General features: G+C 35.4%; 1 protein-coding gene across 1 annotated transcript in view; it reads left to right on the forward strand.

The window, feature by feature from the left end:
• The window catches only part of LOC149814755 (villin-2-like), a 48192-nt gene that overhangs the window by 19959 nt on the left and 2984 nt on the right, over window positions 1–25249 (forward strand). The window contains exons 9-21 of the mRNA XM_089988283.1: window positions 83–233; window positions 316–416; window positions 605–763; window positions 1225–1293; window positions 1367–1435; window positions 1617–1754; window positions 16979–17107; window positions 17417–17570; window positions 17732–17742; window positions 17836–17976; window positions 18055–18180; window positions 19265–19330; window positions 22829–23093. Coding sequence (XP_089844409.1) covers window positions 83–233; window positions 316–416; window positions 605–763; window positions 1225–1293; window positions 1367–1435; window positions 1617–1754; window positions 16979–17107; window positions 17417–17570; window positions 17732–17742; window positions 17836–17976; window positions 18055–18180; window positions 19265–19330; window positions 22829–23093 — 1579 coding nt within the window. The remainder of the gene's footprint in view (window positions 1–82; window positions 234–315; window positions 417–604; window positions 764–1224; window positions 1294–1366; window positions 1436–1616; window positions 1755–16978; window positions 17108–17416; window positions 17571–17731; window positions 17743–17835; window positions 17977–18054; window positions 18181–19264; window positions 19331–22828; window positions 23094–25249) is intronic.

Below are 25249 nucleotides of genomic sequence, written 5' to 3' on the forward strand. Positions count from 1 at the left end.
AACCCTTGTCCTATTTACAAACTTTATATTCATATCCTAATCCATGCTATAAGATCAAGTTAAAAGTTTGGTCAACTTTCAGGAATTTATTTCGAGCCAAAAACGACCAAAGGCTACACGCGTTATTCGGGTTATTCAAGGGTTTGAGCCACACGAATTCAAGTTAATCTTTGAAACATGGCCAATGGGAACAAGCATTGCAAGTGCTGAGGATGGAAGAGGAAAAGTTGCTGGTAAGAATGATCCGTTGATGTTCACTGCTTTGTATTGGTAACTGGTCATATGATTAGCTAATTTTGGGTTGGATTCTTTTAGCATTACTAAAGCAGCAGGGCGTTGATGTCAAGGGTGTGGCAAAGGGAGCTCCTGTAAATGAGGAAGTTCCTCCTCTGCTTGAGAAGGGTGGAAAAATTGAGGTTTCAGTATCATCCTTCACTCTTTTAGTTTCAATTTACTTTATGTTTATCTTCTTCTAAATGTGTATGTTTGTGATGTCTTTTTATTTTTGTTGGATGGAGTTTCTGCATTTTTCATAAATCTGCCCAGTGAATGAACCTATAGTCGCCTTTGAGAATTTGAGTGTCTGATTGTTATTGTCTTTCAGGTATGGAGAATAAATGGCAATGCCAAGACGGTAGTTCCAAAGGGGGAGATTGGTAAATTCTACAGTGGGGATTGTTACATTGTTCTTTATACGTACCATTCTGGTGATAAAAAGGAGGAGTACTTTTTGTGCTGTTGGTTTGGAAAAGATAGTATTCTGGTAAATACCTTTTTTTTTAAAATCTATTTCCCCTAATGTGAATGTTATTTTTAAACAAAATGTTGACTCTATGTTATAAACATGCATTCAATTTCCAATAACCATGATATTTTGTGCAATGTGTTTACTCAAATTACAAAGTGGACAAGTGGATCATTTGTGGATTCAGAAGATGATACTTTTTCCTTGGTTCTTTTCCAAGAGATCTGCTATTCAAAACATCATATGATGTATTTGTGTTTTTCCTTTTATTTTTCACTTTTTTTGTCAAAGTTCTTTCCCGGCATATGTTTGATGTTTTTCAGTGTCATTTAATGCTTATTCCTTTCTGATCATGTAGTGACATTAAATTGTCTCTTTATTGGTCATCTTGGACTTGATTTACAAGCTGAATCTTGTCATATTCACTTATATTCTTTGCTCAGTATAATTAATAAAATGAACATTTGGTATGCTTACAGGAGGACCAGGTGACTGCAACTCGATTAGCAAATACAATGGCAAACTCTCTGAAGGGGAGACCTGTTCAGGTATGATTTCAGGCGAATTGTGGAAAATTCTATATTCATAGGCATCCAAAATGTTTACCCCAGCTTCCTACAGGGGCGTGTTTTTCAAGGAAAAGAGCCACCACAGTTTATTTCACTCTTTCAGCCTATGGTTGTCCTGAAGGTAGTGGAAGCATTAGCATTCTGCTTTTAGATTAGAATTTCATGCACATTTTGTTTTCATAGTCTATGCAGCTATGTTCCTTTATATCTGAAGTTTTTTCAGCATATTATTCATACGCACTTCTTTTTGCAATTCATAAATAAGCTTTGTATGGTAAAATCCTTTTGCTTCTTATGGGCAGGGTGGGCTCAGCTCTGGCTACAAGAAGTTCATAACAGATAAAGGTTTGAGCGATGAAACATACACTGCTGATGGTATCGCACTAATACAAATTTCTGGTGTGTCGTTACACAACAACAAGGCAGTTCAAGTTGATACGGTACATGCATTATTATATTCTAAAAAATGCTTCAAAATTTGTTGTATAACTATAAATTTAGTTGACATTGTTTCTGTCAGTGTATTGTACAACTGTTTCATAAAAGCAACTTGGTGTAAGTGAAAGGATGAGATCAAACTGCTATAATAAACCTTCAGACATAGAAAAAATGAGCAGCAGACACCAAAAAGCTGAAAAGATATGAACAGTTTGCTTAATTTCTATCTTTCTTTGGTGAATTCATTGTGTATGATTTAAGAAAATTTTTGAGTGAAATGTCTGATTTGGCTAGTATATACATTGCAAAATAGAGAATGAGGAATACACTGACGTGAAACTTTTGGAAGTCAATCTGTATAAAGAACATCGATTCTATAATCCCTTGAAAACTAGATAATGAATGATTACATGTATTTGGCTCATATAATAATATATAATATTAGAAATCCTTGCTTAGTTCTGTTACAAGGCTCATATGATTAATTGGTTGCAAATCTTGTATTTACAGGTCTTAAGATCTCCCTTTTGTTGGTAAAATCATTTCTCGTTATGTGTAGCAACAATGTATGGTTGTATATAAATTTTGTTACTCATTGCCCTATCTATGCATTTCTTCACCCTTTTCATCTTTCCAATATCTTCAATGATGAGATCCAAGCAATGGGTGGTGCAAGGAGTCCAAAATAAATTGTATTCCTTTTCCAACATTCTCCCTGCAGTAGCAAAATTTGCTGCATTATCAGTGATCACTTGAAAATAAAAAATTGAGAAGTTGAAAATGAAAATATTAACAATTTAACATATAAAAATAATTATATAATTGAATTGGAACAGGGAAGAGTAAACTAAAAATTGAAAATGCAAACAATTAGAAGGTTCAAAAGTTAAAACATTGAAATAATTGCCTGCACAACATTTTTCTTTCTGACATGAAACATCACTTGCTCTAACATCTTAAATAGATTGTATGCATCAACAGATTTCAAAAAATATACCCCTTTTGGATAATAAACCAAGAAGTTGATCAATGTCCTGCTCCTATTATCCTTCCAACCGTCAGCCATGATTGTTCAACCAGTTAAGCTCCATGATTCTTTAAACTCTTTTAAAGATCTTTCAATCTTTTTGATTTTCTCATTCAAAAACCTTCCTGCAATTTCCTTTCTGCTTGGAGGTTTCAAACTAGGTCCTCACCCACAACTCGTAACATCTCATGAAAATAAGAACTGGCTGCATTAAATGAAATTGCGGCATGATAAAAAAAAAACCTTGAAATTGCCATGCACATTCTTTGTCTTGCTTGTTCATCCTTTGCAGTTTTCAAGTTTAATGGTTTGAGATGGGTAAACTTAAGCATTTTGTTTGCTAGAAACTTGTCCAATGATCCTCCAATCTTTAAACCTTTCTGTGTATTCTCTTGTGTTTAAATAAGGTCTTAATGCTCTTGGAGTTGGAGTTTCTGCAACAAATTTTTCTTTTTTCAATCTAGAGGCATTCAATGCATCTATGATTTCATCTTCACTATCTTCCAAATCAAATGGAGCCATTTCTTGCCTCCTATTCATGTCTGATTTTGTAGATTTATACCTGGAAGATTTTCATTCATTGACTCTTTAGTTTCCTTTGAGACTTCTTTACGGGGAAAAACCTCTTCTTTCACATGTGCAAGGTGCTATTTTAACCTATTTATGCCACCAAACATCTCCTTTCCACAATACGAACACCTAACTCTCTTCCTTTTCTTGTCAATAAGCACTCCATGGTCCCAGCCAGGATCTCTATCCTTTGTCTTGCCAACCTCTGATGTGTCTCCCATATTCTGAATGCCAATTTTTACAAAAAATAAAAAAAATATGCAACATATTATTTAGTAGTGTGCAGTATGCACACAAAGACAAACAAAATTGTGCAAACATCCCCACTTGTGCAAAATTGTACATTGCATAGTGTATACTTAATAATTACAAAGAAAATAAAGCCGAACCCCCCCTAAATGTGAGGTTTATTTGTTGTCCACAGTCCACAAAATCCCACACTAAACACACACAGACATGGTGCTATGCTAGAGGCATGGTCCACAGTCCACAAAATCCCACACTAAACACTGACCGCACCATTCTCTTTCATTGCAGAACTCCTTACTTTTGATGCTATGCTAGAGGCTACAGGATCAGAAGTAGGGAGCTCATCTTCGTCCTCCCAAGGCTATACATACCCCGTTTTTTGCCTCACTCATCTCTTTTTTTTGTTTTTTTTCTCTCGGACCAATGAGTAATTGATGACATTGTCATTTCACGACATCCGGAAAATTCCTTGACATGCAAGGGGCAACATTGAGATGTGTCCTGGCTAAATAATGCTTCAATTGAAAGATACTGCCCAAATAAATATTACGGCAATAGTTGCACTCGATTTTCAATTGGTTTCCACTCATTACTTGAGTGTTCCATTGCCATGCCACATCATTTGATGTTATCTTCCTCCAAAAAAGACCAATAAGAATAAAAAAATTAAGTTTTTTTTACCTTAATCTAATTTAAGTGGAAAAATAGTAAAAATGCACTCTTATTTGAGCAAACTGCAAAAGCCCTCTTCCTTGTGTGCGGATTAGCCCTCAAATCGCTCTCACGAGAGCAAACTACAAAAGCCCTCTCTCTTGCGCATGGATTGGCTCCCAAATCGCTCTCACGATTCCTAAGGTGCATGAATACCTCTCTAATGGCCTTTGCACAAATGAGGGAGTCTGCCTCAAAAGGTCTTGAAAACCCAAAAAGAAAAAGTTATGATTCGGCCCTTTTTAAAGTATTAAAAAGTTGTATCGTACGATACACACATATCATGATACGAGTGTGTATTGTATCATTATTTTTCATAGTAACGATACATATTGCACCGTATCATACGATACATTGATCGAAACTCTAGAAGAATTAACTATGGAAAAAAATAGGTTAAAGAAACCCACCTCCAAAGATAAAGATTCCATTGCTATTTCAAGACCCGAAAATCATACAAGGACTTATAAGCCTCCACATTTTGGAAGAAGCTCCGATGATTATGAATCCAGAAATAAGATTATGTGTCATTCAAGAATCAAGCGTCTTCTCTCTTCGGTGCGACCGTATCTACATGCGTGGATCCCGTTTAGACTTCTTGAATTCTTGTTGTATCTTTTTATATGACTCCTAATGAGTCCATATTATCCGAATGACATATTAACCTCAATGATTCTTATCTTTCAACCACCTATGGAACTTCTTTAAAAATCAAGTCTTAGAACATTAAAAAATGTTTTAAAAAATATTCAAAATTTCTATGTACCAAGTATTAGAGTAGTACCAAAATTGAATTTAAACCTTTTATCTGTTTCTCAAATTGTCGACCATGGATGTAAAAATCTTTTTCATCTATTGATTGCTTGGTGTAGGATCTCTAAGCTAGGAGGCCGATTGGGTGAGGCCATGGAAGTGGGGATCTCTACTTCATGGATAATTTAGAATTATCAAATCAAGTTTTTTGTAATTTTGTTGAAAGGAAGGACATAAAAAATTGACATAGGAGATTAGGACATCAGAGCATGTCAAAATTACATTTGTTTTCTTTCCTTGAAAATTGTAATGAAAAGGATTTTGTTTGTAAATTGCTTCCTTAGAAAAATGAAATCCTTGCCTTTGGATCTAGTAATTTTGTCTCTAAAGAACCGTTTAAGTTAATACATTCAGATGGATGGGGACCAACATCAGTCATGTCTAAATGAGGAATATCGTATTATGTTATATTTGTGGATAATTATATTAGACATATATGAATATATTTCCTTAGACTTAAATCCGAAGTGTTTGGTTGTTTTAAAAAATTTAATAACTATCTAAAATCATTTTAAAGCAAACATTAAGATTTTTAGATTAAATTTCGAAGGAGAATTTTTATCAAATGATTTAAAAAGCTGTTTTGATCTTCATGGAATTGCACATCAAAGATCTCGCCCAAATACCCCACAACAAAACGATTTAGTTGAAAGAAAACACCAACATATTATTGAAACTAATAGGACTCTTATCATATCTAAAAATATTCCATTTTTTTTGTGTGGAATCCGCTATTATGGTGGTTTATTTGATTAATAGAGTGCCTTCAACCATTTTGAAAAATATTTATTCCTTTTGATTACAAAAGGTTAAGAATTCTTGGTTGTAAGTGCTTTGTACTTACTAACAAAAATGATAAACTTTCCGTAAAAGCTATTTCTTGTGTATTTTGGGCTATGCTAAAAATAAAAAAAGATATAAATGTTATGAAATTAAAAATGATAAACTTATGTTTCAAGAAATGTAACTTTTCTTGAAAAAAATGGATTTGATAAAATTGAGTCTAAGGAACCTTATGAGTAGTCTTTTCTCTTTCAACTAGTTAATGACTAAGTCACAGAAATTCGGCTAACCGGGTGCCACACACGCATCGATGCGATGCGGGTGCGGGTGTGGCACCCAGTGCGGTCAATGCACCCAGGGTCATTTTTGTCCAAATTTAAAACTGAAAAAACCCCGATGTTTTATTGCTTGAGATGAGGAGGATTAGGGCAAAATACTTTTGCCTTAATCCTCCTCCCCAACCTCCCTCCTGAAGCCGATGCCGACATCGCCTCCGACGACTTCATCGATGCCGACGTTCTCCGACTCCTTCCGATCGCTCCTCCTCACTTATCTCTCTCTCCTACTCTCACTCGCTCTCCATCACTCTCAGTCTCTCTTCTCTTACTCTCAATCGCTCTCTCTCTCACTCTCAGTCTCACTCTCACTCTCAATCTCAATCACTGTACCCTTACCCAGTGTGACAAATATCGCCAAATTTATGAAAATCTCGCGATGATCTTGAGAGAAATTGCATGAAAGTTTAAAACGACAATTTCTCGCGAGATTTTCAAAATATCGCGAGATTTATGAAAAAACATAAATATCGCAATTTAAACATGATATTTACGTTTTAAACACTATTTATTGTGAAAAAAATCCTATATTTTTTATTTTTAAATATTTTTTTATTAATATTTTATTATAAAAAATAATGATGCTGATATTCATGATGTGCATGTGTGACAATAATGACACTCATGATGCACATGAGAATAACAATGATATTCAAAATGGTATAGTTGAATTACACAATGAAATACATATCTATACGCCTCATACCGATGATCGTCCCCCATGTGCTTTAGAAAGGTATTCTCAAAATGAAGACAAACCAATTTAGTATTAAAGATCCATAAGGATCTTTAAAGCTCCTAGTAGATTTATTTCCTTTAAATCATTTGAACCTAAGTATAAAGCATGTTTTATGGCCATACACTCATACGTAATACCTTCCTTTTATAATCAGGCTAAGAATTATCTAGAATGGATTAAAGCTATGAATAATGAATTAGAAGCCCTTGAGAGAGAAAAAACTTGGGAGATTCAATCATTGCCTATAAGAAAGAAAACCATAGGGTGTAGATGAGTCTATAAAATTAAAACTAAATGTGACGGAATATTAGAAATATATAAAGCTAGGTTAGTGGCTAAGGGTTATAGTAAAAAATATGAAATAAATTATAAGAAAACTTTTGCCCCAGTAGCTACAATGACTATAGTTAAAACTCTTATTGCCATAGCATCTATTAGAAAATGCCATATTTTTCAAATGGATGTTAAAAATATTTTTCTTAATGATAATCTTAATGGAGAAGTTTATATAAATCCTTTCCTAGGATTAGGATTGGCACATAGAAAAGTCCTTGGCTTGCGAAAAGCCTTGTATGGTCTAAAGCAAGCTCCTAGGGCTTGGTATGATCATTTCAATAGTGTGATGATTATCACAGGAGGTGATAAGTAAGGAGTTAGTCATATCAAAGATGTCCTTAAAGCTAACTTTAATATGACAAGTGTTGGTTTCCTTTACTATTTTCTTGGTATTGAAGTTGCTTGTTCACTTCGTGGGTATTTTCTATGACATACTAAATATGCAATGGAGATAATAGAAAAATCGGGGCTTAGTAATGAAAAGTAAAGTACCTTGTGCAATATCTCTATATTTTAATCTTGCACTTGACACTGATACAAATGACTGCTTCTTACTTTTCCATGACACTATATTGCCTTTTTGCAAAGTAAAGTACCCTGAGGTTGATCTCCTATCCTCTAGGGCTCCTTGCATCTATATAAACCCCAAGGTTGAGATGACCATGGTTAGCATAGAGGATACCCTTGCCAGGACTCTGCTTCAAGTATTTGAAAATCAGGTATACAACATTCCTATGTGTGTGGGAGAATGCATAAACTAAATTACTACCCCAACTGGGCCTGGTATAGTAAAATAGATAAGTTTCCCTACTAGTCTTTGATACCTTAGAAACATCCTCATACTTATCATTACTCCCAATTTATGATTTTGTGCAATTGGACTGTCAATTCCCTTACACCCTAGCATGTTAGTTTCCTTTAGTAAATCAAGTGCATATTTCTTTTGCATAATATAGATACCTTTATTAGATCTTAGAACTTCAATTCCCAAGAAATAATGCAATTTCTTGAACTCCTTGATATCAAATTGTTTATGGAGATACTTCTTTAGTCTTTAGATTTCTTCATGATCTCCTGAAATAACGATGTCATCTACGTACCTAATAAGAATAGAAATTCTTGCATTCCTCTTTATAAAAAGTATATGATCACTTAGACTTTTGGTGTAACCAAGCTGAACTATTGCTAAACTAAATCTCTAGAACCATGCTCTTGGTGATTGCTTTAGGCCATATATGGCCTTTGTGAGCTTGCACACTTTGCTTATCTCCCTTTATGTATTGAACCCAGGAGGAAGACTCATACATATATCTTCATTTAAATCACCTTGAAGAAAAGTGTTTTTGACATCCAACTAATACATGTCCCATCCTCTATAAGCTGCCAAACTGATTAAGATCCTTTTAAAGTCAACTTAGCCACCGGTGCAAAGGTCTCATGATAATCTATTCTATAAGACTGGTTATACCCTTTAGCCACTAATATTGCTTTATATCCTTCAATGGACCCATCTGCATGAATTTTAGAGTGTAGACCCACTTATTACCCACAGGTTTTTTAATTGGGGTAAATCAACTATCTCCTGAATGAATGTACCATACCCCTTGCTCATTATGCTTGAAGCTTAATCCTTTAAGTGTTGCAAGCAACAACCCTTTATTTGGTCCGACTTGAGATCCACTACTCCACTGCTTTGTCCTTTATTCTGTCCTTGAATGCCATTTGGTCTACATACAACAACAACTACGCCTTCATCCCAAAACAATTGGGGTCAGCGATATGAACCAAAAAAGAAATTCATTTTGGGTCTTCCACATGAATCCTTTTCCTCCAATCATTTCTATCCAATGCCATGTCCTCGGTGAGGTTCAAAGCATTCATATCCTTACCTATCATCTCCATCCAAGTCTTCCTAGGCCTACCCCGACCTCTTTTAACTAATATATTTTCCCATTTCTCCAACCTTCTAACTGGAGCATCATTAGGCCCTCGCCGAATATGTCCAAACCACCGTAAACGATTCTCTCGCATCTTATTTTCAATGGGTGCAACACCTACCTTCTTACGTATCTCCTCGTTCCGAATCTTATCTTTTAATGTATTTCCACACATCCATCTAAGCATCCGCATCTCAGCTACACTCATTTTTTGAATATGATGTCTCTTGGCAGCCCAACATTCCGTACCATATAGTAAAGCGGGTCTAATAGTCGTCCTATAAAACTTTCCCTTCAACCGCAATGGCATTCTACGATCGCACAACACTCCAGTTGCACTTTTCCATTTCATCCACCCAACCTTTATCCTATGATTTACATCTCCATCAATTTCTCCATACTTTTGAATGATGGATCCCAAATATTTGAAATAATCATTCACCGGTATTTCTTGCTCACCAAGCTTCACTACACTCCCATCACTACTTCGTTGCTTACTAAACCGACATTTCATATATTCAGTCTTACTCTTACTCAACTTAAAACCTCTAGCTTCCAATGTCTGTCTCCATAATTCTAACTTAGCATTAACCCCAGCTCTAGACTCATCAATCAAAACAATATCATCAACAAACAACATACACCACAGTACATTTTCTTGAATTGATCTCGTAAGCTCATCCATCACTATCACAAATAGGAAAGGGCTTAAAGTAGATCCTTGATGTAACCCAACCGTTATCGGAAAATTGGTTGTCACCCCTCCACAAGTGCGGACATTGGTTACTACTCCTTCATACATATCTTTAATTATACTAATGTACTTGAGAGAAACACCTTTCTTCATCATTGTCCACCAGAGAACGTCCCTAGGTACTCTATCGTATGCCTTCTCTAAATCAATAAAAACCATATGCAAATCTTTGTTCCTCTCTCTATATCTTTCAATAAGTTGTCTAAGAAGATGTAGAGCTTCCATAGTTGATCTTCCAGGCATAAAACCAAATTGATTCTCCGATATCATGACAACCTTCCTCAACCTAGACTCAATCACCCTCTCCCAAAGTTTCATAGTATGACTCATGAGTTTTATACCACGATAGTTTGTGCAATCTTGTATATCACCCTTATTCTTATATAAAGGCACCAAAGTACTCTTCCTCCACTCATTAGGCATCTTATTTGTTCGCCAAATCAAGTTAAAAAGATTTGTCAACCATTCTAAACCTTTCTCTCCCAAGCATTTCCAAGCCATTTGGTCTACATAGCTTGATTATATTTGAGATCATCTTTAAACCAACAATTGGCTTTCACGTATCCACACTTCTTAGATATATCACATGTAAGAATATTCCTAATAGCATTGTTATGTGGAAGAGTGGGCAAATTAGGCATAGGATGCAAACCTTGCCCAACTTGATTTTCACCCCGACCTCGACCTCGACCCTATCCTTCAAGTACTCTAGTTCTCCCTCGGCCTGATGAAGTACCAATTACTAGTACTTCACGTGTGTAACGACCCCAACTCAAACCCAAGAAAAAGTTCTGATTTTTTTTTTAAATCAATTGCGGAAATCTTCCCAAAGACTCAGGGCCTTTACAGTTCCACCACAACTAGGAAACTCGACACACCACAAGGGATCTTACACCCATCTTTCAATCTAAACCTAAACTAAATTAACTTTATTAATTAAGAAATGATAGAGTCATGAGACAAATAAATAAGAACATCAGAGTGCTAAAAAGAAAATAAAAAAAAAGAGCCACGCTGTCCATAGAAGTTTGTCAAACAGTTATGTGATCCCCTCGTAGCTTCTCTCATGAGCAAGTCGCCTCACTGGGCATTTGAGGCTGCGAAAAACACCAAAAGTAGGATGTCAGAATCTAAGAAATTCTGCGTACGAATCCTTCTAATAAAACAAATGAGCATAAAGAATACAGATATGATTCATGCAATAATTAAGAGAGATGCTATTAGAACACTTTTCATAATTTCATAAGCAGTAAAGACATTCATGGAAAATGATGCAATATCATAAAATTCAACCATGCATCATAAGTAAGGAACACAAATAAATATGCATAATAGGAAGATGCATGATGTCAATGCACATGCATGAATAAATTATTATCTTTATCAAGTTCTCTTATTATATGCATGTCTCTGTTAAGATGCACACAATTTAAGTTCTTTTTTTTATTACAGTTTCTCGCGGATACATCAAACAAGTAAGAATTTTCGAGGTCAAGTAAGGTTTCAAGGATAACTTAACACACAAGTTGTATTTTATTACTGAGTTTCAAATTTAGCCCTCGACTGAAACAACCTTCGGAACATTAGACCACCCATCTAATGTCAGGACACCAGAGACCATCCATCTACAAGTGTCACTTTTCTTGGTATACCAAAACAACAGCTGTGTCTACACACCACCCCTAGACAAAGTGACAGACTCTCCCTAAAATCGTGGTAAGAAGAAAAAACCTCAGTATTGGGTTCAGGGGCAACAACAATGCACACCGAGTTTTTGTATCCTTTCGGTTTCCCCAAAATCGCAACTCCAAAAGTCCCGTACTCCCAACGAGACTTCTTAGAAAGTACATTACACTGTTTTTTTTTTTAAGTTACTATTAATAGTTGTTTCATTAATTTGCAATTCAGCATGCCAGATTAATACCACAAATTCACATTTCCAAATGTGAGGCTCATCACAGGACCACCCTCCGTAAAAAATATAGAATAGTGCAATATAGAAAACAATATCAATGTGATTTTTGCGATGCATGAAAAACAAGTAAAGAATAAGCATCCCAAGCTCAAGGCTCACCAGGCCCACGATGATCCATTTCGATCATCGATGCATCATATGCCAAAAATCATAGCAACATGCAACATATGCAATGATGTCAACATGCTTCCATATGCACATTCATATATACCAATTTAACCATGTGCATGAACAATAATATTCATATGCATGCGCTTGAGTTCACATCATCATGTTAAATGCATGCCTTCATTTAATTTACATGTTCATAACAAATGCATGTCTTCATTTATAATTCACTTCACATAACACATATGAACACTTAATCAAGCAGGTACAAGCAATGTCATATCAACTTCATGTATGCCGATGCCTTTAAAAGCAAACATGTAATAGTAAGGGTAATGAGCATGCTAAATAAAGTGCCAATCATAAGAAACTTCCACTCTTTTGCATACATAAGTCAAGTCCAGTGAAATTAACAAATCTGGAAAGTTAATTACATAGTTGCACACATTCCTCTTATATATATGCACAAGCACTAGAGCAAGGTTAAGATAACATATTGCATAGGCATGTCGAGTCAAGCCAAAGTATGTTAAAAATTTCACTCAGCATGGATTGAAAGCAAAGTATATTTACACCTACCAAAAATTGGAAATTTGCATGCACTACTGAATATGTTATATATATATATATATATATATATATATATATATATATATATATATATATATGTGTGTGTGTGTGTGTGTGTGTGTGTGTTGGTTTGTTTTAAAAAAAAATATTTATAATAAACACTAAGTTGTAGGCAGAACCAATGGAACTGGGCAAGCTGGGCCCTGTCAGGCCCAGTATAGCCTGCTGCTGAACTGGTATAGACCTGACAGCCCTCTGCCAGGCCTTGGCAGGATGCCCACAGGCCCGGTTGGGCCTGTGTAGTGGCTGCCAGGCCCAGCCGACTAGGTCGGTTGGGTGCTGTTTACAATATATATATATATATATATATATATATATATATATATATATATATATATATATATATATATATATATATATATATAATGGGCCTGGCAGTTGCTTGCAGCTACCCAGCCGAGCCGGGCTGCCCAGCCAACCCAGCAACATCGCACAGAATAACCCAAACAGCTTCGAATGTGCAGGGACAAACCATGGTTTGATCTATATCTTGTATACATAAATACAAATGTATATGGTTGATATTCTTACAAGTTCAGATGTCATGTTCATATATACACACATGAACACCTGATTCGGGGCATCCAAAGTTTGCTATGAGTCTTTCAAGAATAAATTGACATAAAGCATTCAACAATACATGCTACTATTCTCGTATAAACAATAAGAAAAACATTAGAATAAAATTCTGTTTTAACATGTCAACGAATATGCCTGAAAAACCTTTTGTAAAATGTCTGCCATAGGCTGTCAAGGCCAGCCTGCACAAAGCTCAGTTTTTCAAAACAACATTTCTTTTTAAAACCCTGTTTTTTTTTTTTCTGTTGCACCACCGTGCTTGCCCTGTCAGGCCTGGCAACCCAAGCCTGACGAGACCCGGTTACACAGGGGCAGGTCTGGCCAGACCACATGGCCCCAAAGAAAACATAACAATTTTTTTTTCTCATTAAATCTGGCCCAGAATTTGATCTGATTCCACTCAGATCAAGCACATGCAACGATGAAATGAATAACAAGCCATCGATCCCTTAATGAGCCTAAGCTCAAACTCGAGCCCAAACTCATGTATACTTTGATTTCACCTAAATGAACATCACAGTTAGAAGGATAAACCATGCAGGGGTCACGACAGGCTTTGACAGATTTTAATCTAAGCATTTAGCAACATACATATTTCATATGCATTCCTATATAGTTATACATGCACATGATCAAGAGTAATAATCATAAGCATTCACTTTATAAGATACACATGCAGATTCATACCATGATCATGCAACTATTTAAGAGAAATACATGATGAAAATCAGAAACAACTTGCATGCCTTCCACGATTCTACATAGATATTAATCTAACATAAACAAACACTACACATGCTCTTTGGATCATGATAAAAATATGTTTCAACAAAGAAAAACATGTACCAAAATTTTTATGTGAGGAACGATCGAAAGGATCACAAGTATATCCGTGGAAATCAATATTCACCAAAAGAAACCTCTAAATACACACATCTACTGCCAATAAAAATCCTGTTTTAGCAAATACAAATTTTTTATTGCACGAAAGAATGAAAATATCAAGAGTACAACCATGGAAGAAGATTCATGCATCATCATCCATGTGTTTTTGCAAAAACATAGATATAAACACTTTTTCCATGAATTTCCATCAAATTATTGCATGAAAATCCAATCTATATCAATTTTTCACTTATTCAAAAGAGAAAACCCATACCTTGACTATCCAATGAAGAAAAAAAGAAGGGTCAAGGTTGAAAAACGTGGGTGGAGGGCTGAAGCAACTCCTCCTTCTCCCTCTCTTTTCCTCTCTTTTTCTTTCCTTCTCCCTTTCTCTTTCCCTTTCTTTTTTTTTTCTGATCTTAAGTAGGCCAAAGAGGGTGTGATGCCCCCTTCTCCAGCCCTCTCTAGATGGGCCTGGAGTCCTTCTCAACCCTAATTAAAATTCGGAATTAATAAAAATTAATTATTTATTTATTAAATATTAATTAATTAATAATTATCTAAAAGCTTTCAAAAATAGCCAAATTAACTTAGGAGGCTTCTTAACCTTATCTAACTCCAAATTGAAGTTTTCCATTGAATTTAAAGCTAGAAAAACGTTGGGCCTGAATTTAGATCTGGATCCGGATCTAAGATCCAAATCCATCTTAAAAAATCCAAATAGATTTTGGACTGGACTAAATCCAGATTAATATGAGTCTTGGATAGAGTCCAAATCCATATTAGTTTGAATTATATCTATCAGATCCAATCCGATCCAAATCCGGATCCGAACCGAAAATTGCTTTTTTTTTTAAAAAAAAAAAAATGCAATTTTCGGGCCAACCGGGACTCGAATTTGAAAAAGTAACATACCATTGTACTCGGCATTTTGAGATGCATCCAACGACATATTAACGAATATCAAATTCCAAGTTTTGCCCAAACATAACCTGAATTTCGCTCGAATTTCGCTTGAATTTAAAAGTCGAAAATAAAACTCTTTCTTACGCATCGATTGGCTCGCCTACACCTTGTCGATGAGACTTGGGTTAGTCTCACACTAAAAAACATCGGTCTAATAACGAAGTCCAAACAATTTTTCTTCTATACTTAGCCAATTTTTCAAAAAATCATAAAATAATAAGTGTGAAAATACGCGATATTAAAATGTGAGTCAGCATTCCCTTTTTCAGAATCTCCTAACATGCCTTTGAGCAACATTTCACAATGCAACAACTTAGCTTTCAGATCATCAAAACTTGGAAGGGAAGGTGGGTACTGTAATGTTGTTGGAGTAGATGATATTGAATCCCCAAACCACTTGGAGCTTGTTTGTTGAACTTTATATCCAACCAATGCCTCCTGATCAATAATATTCTTGATTTTGTTGAAGTCTCCATGATTGGCATTGATGAATCCTTTTTCAGAAGCTGAAACTCTCTCTTTAAACACATAACTTTCGCCTATGAAATCTGAGAATAATTGTGAACTAGCCCACTTCTACATTTCATGAAAAGTCTGATACGGACCTTGTGGATGAGTCCCAAAGAAGTTCAGGTCTGTTTTGGACTTCTAGCTTGCAATGATAAGGGATCTATGCAGTGTAAGATTCTTGAGTACGGAAACCATCAATGGGTGGTAAGCAATGCATGTGCACTTTGAGGTTTTATATGCATATATGCATTTCAATTATGATTATAAAACAGAAACATTCACATAAACATAACCAAGGAAAATTTGAAATTGTAATGGCTCCAACTTGAGCAATTAACAAACCTCTATAACAAAATTTTGCTTATGCTTATGAGCTTCAAACGATAATGTTTTAATTCATTGATGTAACAAAATAAACAGAAAAATAAATGACACTTTCTCATTAATTTGTATAGTTGGTACCATGATCTAAGGTTTATAGATAACACAATCTGTATCTGATGTGCATGAAAGAACAATAAGAGCTTCTTGTGTTTGTTTCTGATATAGCTAAATCCTTGGCCTTTTTGTTCCCCTCCCCCCCGGAATGAAAAGATAATTCCTGAGCCATATGAAAGGGATCTAGCAGTCCATCTTTCAGTACTTGTACCTGCTGCATCTCAGACCCTTGTTGTTCATGTGCTGCTTGATAAAATATACTGTTCCATCAATGAAGATCTTTCGTTTGTAGCTATGTCACATGGGTGCGGGGATGCGGCACTTCCAAAAAACCCGGGTGCGGGGGTGCGGCAAAAATATATATAAATATATAAATATATATAAATATATAAATATATAAATATATATATATATATATAAAGTCCAAAAGTTGGACATAAATGACCCTGGGTGCGTTGACTGCACCCAGGGTCAGGTTGACCGCATCGGGTGCGGGTACGGCACCTAGTTGGAGAATCCCTGTGACATATATTAAAAAAAAATTTCTTGGCAAAAATTTTTTTTAAGTCTGAAAAATTGGACCAAAATGACCCTGGGTGCATTGACCGCACCCGCATCCGTGTCGCGTCGCGTCGACGCGGGTGCGGCACCCTGCTAGCCGAATCCCTGTGACAGGTTTTTGTAGCATGACTCGTGTTTTGGATGATGCAGCACTGTGCCTCTTTAGTAGCTAATTGGTTGCATGATAAAATGTTTGCTTTTTTATGCTTATCTAATGCCTTAACAGTGAACATATTTGTAGCTAATTGTGCTCATCAGTGTCTTAACAATGAACATATTTGTAGCCAATTGTGCTCATCAATTTACAATTTTATGATCAGGTAGCTTCATCTTTGAGTTCCAATGACTGTTTTGTGCTGCAATCGGGATCTTCAGTTTTTACTTGGCATGGAAATGGAAGCACTAATGAACAACAGCAGTTGGCTCTGAAAATTGCTGAATTCTTGAAGGTCTGTTCTCCATGAGGGCAGTTTATTTTTTCATTTTTTTCGTCCTCCTAGAGCTTCTGATTCTTTTCATGTAGTGTGTGTAACGTGAGAAGCACAAACACTTTTTTGCCCTTCTTCGGGACATCTGTTACAACCTTGTAAGGCATAAAAATGTCATTTTATTTATCATGTACTACAGTCAATATTGTGTTATTATTTTATTCACACACACATTTGCATGTTTGGCAGTAAATTTCATTGTATTTTATATATGATATGTTTTAGTATCTCACTGGTTGATCTGCCTATTGCAATGCTTTCTGCTTGCAGCCAGGGGTAGGGGTGTCTTTGAAGCTTGCAAAAGAAGGAACTGAGACATCAGCTTTTTGGCTTCCTCTTGGAGGCAAGCAGGTTTATACAAGCAAGAAAACAACACAAGAGATTGTTAGAGATCCACATTTGTATGCATTTTCTTTTAATAAAGGTAGCTGCTATTTCTAAATATGTAAACCATCTTCTTTGCTTACTAGTTTTATTTTTTTGAAGCTAATGAATAATTATGTCTTGTTTTTATCTTTGTCTGATTCTATTGCAAGATTATTAAACAGTAATCTAACTTTTTTACTTTTTATTTATTTATTTCAGGGAAGATGGAGGTGAGAATTTTGTCCTGGAATGTTTTGTTCAAGATATGCTTTAGAATTTATACATTTGGTATACTGATCATTTATATCTGTTACTAATTGAAGGTCTTAGAGGTTTATAACTTTTCTCAAGATGATCTTTTGACGGAAGATATGATGATATTTGACACACATGCCGAGATATTTGTTTGGGTTGGCCAGTGTGTAGACTCAAAAGAAAAGCAAAAGGCTTTTGAAATTGGCCAGGTATTGCTATAAGATATCCATTCTTGTCATGTAATGTTAAAATATTTGATGTTGCTAATATTTGCAAAATCATTTCAGAATTATATAGAGCTGGCAACTGTTTATGAAGGGTTACATTCAGATGTTCCACTTTACAAAGTCACAGAAGGGAATGAGCCATCTTTCTTTACAACTTACTTCTCATGGGATTCTACTAAAGCTAATGTATGCATTGATTCTCTGTTCTTATTTTTCATTTTGTTCAAGTCGACCTTATTTTACAGAGATTGGTTACTCTATTAAAAAGATATGCAGAATTTCATTCTGTCATGTTTACAAATGAAAAGCATTATGAAAATATGTGAGACGTAATTCAACTTATATATGCGAATTTTTCTTATCATTCTTTAAATGTAACTGGTGCTACAATCTTTTTTGTTTTGTTTATGGTAACTTCATTTCATCAAACTGTAGATTGGAGTCTGTCATTTTTTGTTTGGATATAAATAAATTTTGCATTGAAGTATCATATGAAAGAGAAGGAACGTAAAGGAGCATGGAGGTATTGAAAACGTACGTCTTTACTAATTATTCATCTCTCACTTTGATTGAGCTGATCTTTTCTTGCCTTCTTGATCTGAAATATATGATAGAATCTTATGCCCCTTCAGACTTGTATACGAAAGGAAATTTGGCTCATTAATTAAATCAACCATGTTAAAATGCATTTTTTTCTGTTGATCTTTCTATTGCATCCCTTTGTTTCACTTCTATGTTCCATATTTATAGCTGTATTATTATTCTCCAAAATATTTAATATCTCCTGGTATGATGGTTTCATATCTAGTATCCAGATATTATGTTGATTCCAAATTTCATCCATGTATCATGATATAAAATCTTAATTCTGTATCAGGCATTCAACTTTTGGCTTTTATCATTTATGGGGTGTTCTGTTTTTGTTTTCAATTATAATGTGTTTAAAAGTCCATGAGATAGATCCTCTAGGTATGTTTTGGAACCCTCAACTTATGAAAATGGAGGTGTTTATAAGGGTTAAAAGGATTGATATTGAAATAGGGCATTATTACATCAAGGCTTTCTGTAATGATTGGAGAAAAGTATAGGGTGAGGTCAGCTAGGTTTGGTGTCTCAGTTGCTTTTCTTCTCTTTGGAAATTGATGTACTTTACAGGTCTCATCCTATAACATTATCTTTTGTTTAATAGAACTCACACACCCTCTATTTAGAAGCAGATACATACATCATATTATTTTTTCACCTACCTTAATTTTATGTAATATTGTAGGTTTCTGGAAATTCATTTCAAAAGAAGCTGCTGACACTCTTGGGAACTCCATTCCATGCCGTGGAGGTACATCTTTATCTATTTTGTTTTTCACTTTTTAGGATCTAAATTGATGCCAAACCCTCAATAGTTTTACCAATTTACTGAATGATCCTTGTTTATTGTAACTATTTGTCAGCCTGTTTGGGTGTGTGATTTCAAACTTTTGCAATTTATCCACATTGGGTTTTTCTTTTAAACTATTTCAGATCATTTTCTGCCTGCTATTTTTGTATATCATAATTGTTATTCTTTATTTTTAAATAATCATACTCTGTGTATGTGATGCTTGCCAGGAAAATGCTTGTCTTGTCAGGAAAATAATCATAAGCTTTGGAACATTGTATCAAGGAGAAACTGCTTTGTGGAATATTCTCTTTTTTTTAGTCATTTAAGGAGCTTTGTTAAGTTTTGCTACACTAGAAAATGGTTGAGCAATTTGTTTCATAGAGCTTTTTATGAACCAATTTGGCATCAGAAAGCTTTTCAAGAACCAATTTGGCTTTGGACCCAATTGTGCATCCTTCCATTTTGTCATACCTCGGTGGAAGTATGTTAAAACTGTCTAGAATGACTTCTACGAGTGCATAACTAGAAAAAGCTTATAATTGGCTATAGGATTCCATCTTTTATTGAGGTACATATTCGTTTACCTTTTCTAAAATACTAAACCTAACCACATGATGATGATGAATGGATGATACTAATATCCTGCAGTATGTCCTAAAATGGTGCTTTTGTTTCTAAGCTATCTCCTCAAGCTTTCATTTCGATGTAACATTTGAGTCTGACACCAGCATCCTGCTGTATGCTTTGATCATTCCCATGTAAGGTTCAATTCAGTTTCTCTCTCTCTTACCAAACTGTTGTCTCATGCTTAGTCAGATAGACAATGTTCACATTCATGTATTCTTATGTGCATGTGGACAAGTTCTACATGCTGTCTTTCCTCAATGACGAGTCTTCCCAATATTTTTATTTCAATAATCAGGGAAAACCACCTCAGTCATGCATGAATTCATTGGTGTAAAAACCTTAGGTTCCCTTTGTCCACCAAGAAGTACACCTAGCTTTGGCCCTGCGGAAGAGAATAAAATCCATGGGATTCGAACTTGTGGCATCCCTTCAGCTTGGTGACATTCATGATTTTCCCCTACCAAATGAGCGAAGCCCTTATGGGTAGTCTTCTCTTGATTTTATCCAGCTTTTTTATCATGTACTATGTAGCCAAATGTTGTGTGCACCTTTGGTCAAATTTCATTCTGATTAGAGAGAAACATTGCATAACCACCAATTCTCAAAGAGGAAATATGTGGATAGTCCCAATATTTGGAGAGATGATATCATGATCCGAGAGGGGCTCGAGATGTAAGAAGCTCACTATTGCACTGCATAGCCACCAATTCTCAAATAGGAAATATGTGGTTAGTCCCGATTGATGGAGATGGTATCTTGGACTGAAGAGTGCTCAAGATGCAAGAGGCTTACCATACCACAGTTGGAATGTCTACCTTGTTCATTAATAAAAAAAAATGTCTGCAACAAATATTTGTGCTGCATGATGGGATGTTTAAACTTCTCCTTCATGTGCTTACCAATGTTCTAAAGGTGTTGAGGTGGGGAAAAATGTTACAACATCCATGAAGTGAGGTATTGAAGCGTAAGTATCACGATTAGATAATTAAAATATTTTAAGAAACAAATAATTTACCGAAAAACAATAAGCAAACAAGCAATCAAAACATAATATAGAATATCTTAGCCAGCTAACTATATAAACTTGGATATGGTTTCCATGTGATTCATATGGAGAACCCCACAACAAAGATAAATCCAATTCAAAGCAATTTGCGTTTTATACTCACAGATCAGTATATCTCCCAAGCTCCTAAACTATATAGTTGGGAAATTGATCTTATCATGTTATCATGCTATCCCTTGTAAAACATGATGGTTTGTAAGGGGTTGAACACCCAAACAACTAAAGAAAAGAGGAACTCATCAAGACTAGAAGCTATGGCTTTTGAAACTTCTACCACTTTAGGAGATGCAACGTTCCACACAAGTTTTGAAAGGAATGAATCGTTGAGAAAATTGCTAGTGACAAATGAGTTAATGTTGCTTAACTAATATTCTCCACCTCCACCAGCTAAAAGCTTTATGGTGAACGGGCTTCGTAAGGACCACAGTCAAGTAGACATAAATGTTGACTACTTGAAATAGCAAATCTCTATAACCTCTAATGCTTATGTGAGTAGCTCTGTCAAACAAAAGATAACGACACTAATAGCAATAAGATTTGCCATTGGAAAAAATATATAAATCATCTTCTCTCGAGTGGGAGCCTTGAACCACAAGCGAGAATTGACACCTGATTTCAGTGGCTCTTTGTCAGTCACTGGTAACAGTTCATCGTTCACCACCAGTCACCTTGGGGTTTACAGAGGGAAAAAGAAGAAACTGGAAAGGGGGCAAGGGTGCAGGGTTGGCAAACTCTGCCTTTCAGCCTTAACATGGTCAATGGGGGTTTTGACCCCCTTCTTTGATGATGCGACTGAAGTGCACTTGAGAAGACCTTCCACCTGAGCCATATGCTTTGAGGCATCAAGCATATGACTCGCTTTGAGGCATACTCTTTGGGACGTAAGTAAAAGTTATCATGTTCATGCAAAGGTCAGCTTTTCAAATCCTTCTTCCCTTGCATATTTGTTAATATTAAAATATTTAGTTGATATATGTTGCACAATGTCACATATTGGTGCATTCTTCTTCTAAGTCTGGATTGGTCTTTCCTCTCCAATGGTTTCTTCAACCTATAAAGCGCTTATAAATGTTTCATGTCCTTGTATGACATGCCTAAGCCATTTCAAAGGAGTCCTTGATTTTCTCCTTTATTGGAGTACCATAGACTTACTCTAATTTGTTCATTCTTTATTTTATTATTTCTTGTGATTTTAGAAACCTATGCAAGTGTATGAGTTATTTTATCATGACTTGTTGCTTTTGGTTTTTCCTTATAATTGGAGCCATAACTCTTTCCATTTATTCTCTTGACCCAACTGTTAATGAATTTGGGACCCTTAGTCCTGTTAGTAGTACATATTTTTTCGGCTTTCCTACCAAATCATTGGTCTTTTATTTTTCCTTTTGTCTGCCGAGCATCTTTTTCTCCCCATTATTCTTCGTTTTTTCTTTTTTAGGTTCTTTATGTTAGATACTTCTAGTATATTATTTTATGACCCATAAGGATTAAGTGGTCCATGTTGGCAATCAATGCAACAGACCTTGTGATGATTTTTTATTCTGGACCTTTTTCTTTTGAATATGTAATTATTTTCTGTGAGTTCAACCGTTGTTTAGATATTGAATTGTTGGTAATTGTAATGAGAATGACTTGGGTCCATTATCTTGCTTTGGATGATTCAACTTCGTGTTAGCTTTAATCGGAAAAGGATTTTCTTATGTCATTTTCTGTTATAGTACATCATTTGGTTGTAACTTGATAAAATTATCCCCTGTTTGCAGAAGCCTGACAGTGTTAACAGATCTAATGGCAATCGAGGGAGCTCGACTCAAAGAGCCTCTGCTATGGCTGCATTATCTTCTGCATTTAATCCTTCTGGTGGCACCAGAGGCTCATCTCCAAAACGTGCTAGTTATTCTTCTGGACAAGGTTCTCAAAGAGCAGCTGCTGTAGCTGCACTATCGTCGGTTCTTACTGCTGAAAGTAAGGGATCATCTGAAGCTACTCCACCCCGGTTCAGGACTTCACAAAATAATACTGAGCCTGGTACTTCAGCTTATCCATTCTTCATTTTTTGTTCTTGTTTTTCTTCAGTTTCTAAACTTAAAAATAACTAACTCTTGCTTCATCAATGATAGAAGTACTTAAGTTTATTATGATACTCGCCTGGAAGTAATATTTGTAACATTCTAATTATGTTTTCATCTTTTGCCTATCGGCATTGGGAAAAGTGTTTCATCTATCTTGATAAGCAGGTGTGTGCCTTTTAATGCAATGCTCTTGTTTCTCATTGCTTCTAAGAAATTCAAGGTGTAAGAAAACTTTCAACTTCACCTATCTACCATGGTTTTGGCAAAGTCGTTAGATTGTAAAAGAAAAAGGGTTTTGGAAAAGAAACAATGCTTCTAATTTGCCTAGGCAATGAGGAACACATACTTCAATTGTGCTTGTTCTCAAGGCCATGGGTGGTGGTTTGTGGTGTCCATTCTTTAATCTAAATCAAAGTTGTAAGTATCATATCGTTATCCGTATCGGTTGGGCCAAAACAAGATAATATTGTATCATACAAAATCATAATCTTTTAATAAAAAATTAAAAAAATCATGAAAATCAGAAAAACTAGCAAAAATTCTAAAAAATCATAACACATGAAACAATGATGAATTGCACAAAATATAACCATAAAATCACATATGAACTATGTCACAGGGATTCGACCAGCACGTTGCCACACCCGCATCGATGCAACATGACTCGGGTGCGGGTGCAGGTGCAGGTGCGGCACCCAGTGCGGTCAAGCCGGCCTTGGGTGCGGTCAACACACCTAGGGTCATAAATGTCCAATCTTGGACCCAAAAAAAATACAATGAAAGGAGCTGGGCGGGGGATTAGGGCAAAAAATTAACTGTTTTTTTATTTCATTAGTGTTACTGTTAATTGCTAATATATATATATATATATATATATATATATATATATATATATATATATATATATATATATACACCCTACCCTCCCACACTCCCGCACCAAAGTTTTTTTAAAGTGCCACATCGCCGCACCCGCACCTATGTGACATAGCATATGAATCATTTATGTTTCTATGAGCTGCATAAGGCATCATCAAACATCAATTATCTCACAAGAACAATGCAAAATATTAAATATCTTGCAATTAAGAACATTCCACTAGGGCTAGTAAACGAACATAGCAGCTCGTGACTCGGCTTGGCTCGGTTCGTCATGAACTCGATTGCGATCGGTTTGTATAGTTGGTGAGCCGAGCCACAAACATCTCTTTTAGCTTAAATGAGTCAAGCTCGAACACAAGGTGTTCGGCTCGGCTCGATAGTGCTCGTATAGATAATATATATATATATTATGGATAATATAAATTTTGTGTAATATATAAAATGAATAATGCATAAAATATATATGAAAAAGAAGGATGAATGCAAAATCTATACATAAAATATGGACTATTAAGTGTAATTTATAAAAAGTTATATATATTTTCAAGTATAATATATAAAAATGTATATACTATGTATAAATAACATGAAATGTTTTAACACGAGCCAGCTCATGTTCGGCAAGTCGAGCTCGGCTCTGCTAAACACAAACACGAGCCGAGCCATGAGCTCAATCCACTAGTAAACGAGCCGAGCCCGAACATGCCCTGTTTATCAACCCTACATGCCACATGATTCATACTTTCATATTAGATAAACAAAAATATTATGGCAATAGTTGCACTCGAATTTCAATCGGTTTTCACTCATTACTTGAGTGCCCCATTGTCATGCCAGATCATCTAATGCCATCTGTGTGGAGCTTGGTTTTTATCTTGATAAAATTATTTAATTTTTGCCAATGTAACTTTATAATTTTATTCATAATACAAACTTTTTACCCTAACCCACTTAAGTGAAAAAATGGTGGAAATGCACTTTTACTTTAGCAAACCACAAAAGCTTTCCTTGCGCACGGATCGGCTCCCAGATCACTCTCACGAGTCCTAGGGTGTGTGAATACCTCTCTAATGACTTCTACACAAATGAGAGAGTCGACTCTTAAGAGATCTTTAAAACCCAAAACTGAAAAATTATGATTCAATCCTTTTTAAAGTGTATTGACCATGTATCGTACGATACACCCCACATCGTATGATACAGGACTATGTCACATGGGTGCGGGTACGA

This window comes from Nuphar pumila, chromosome 15 (genome assembly GCF_984573655.1).
Source record: "Nuphar pumila chromosome 15, dmNupPumi1.hap1.1, whole genome shotgun sequence".
In the NCBI taxonomy this organism is placed as follows: Eukaryota; Viridiplantae; Streptophyta; class Magnoliopsida; order Nymphaeales; family Nymphaeaceae; genus Nuphar; species Nuphar pumila.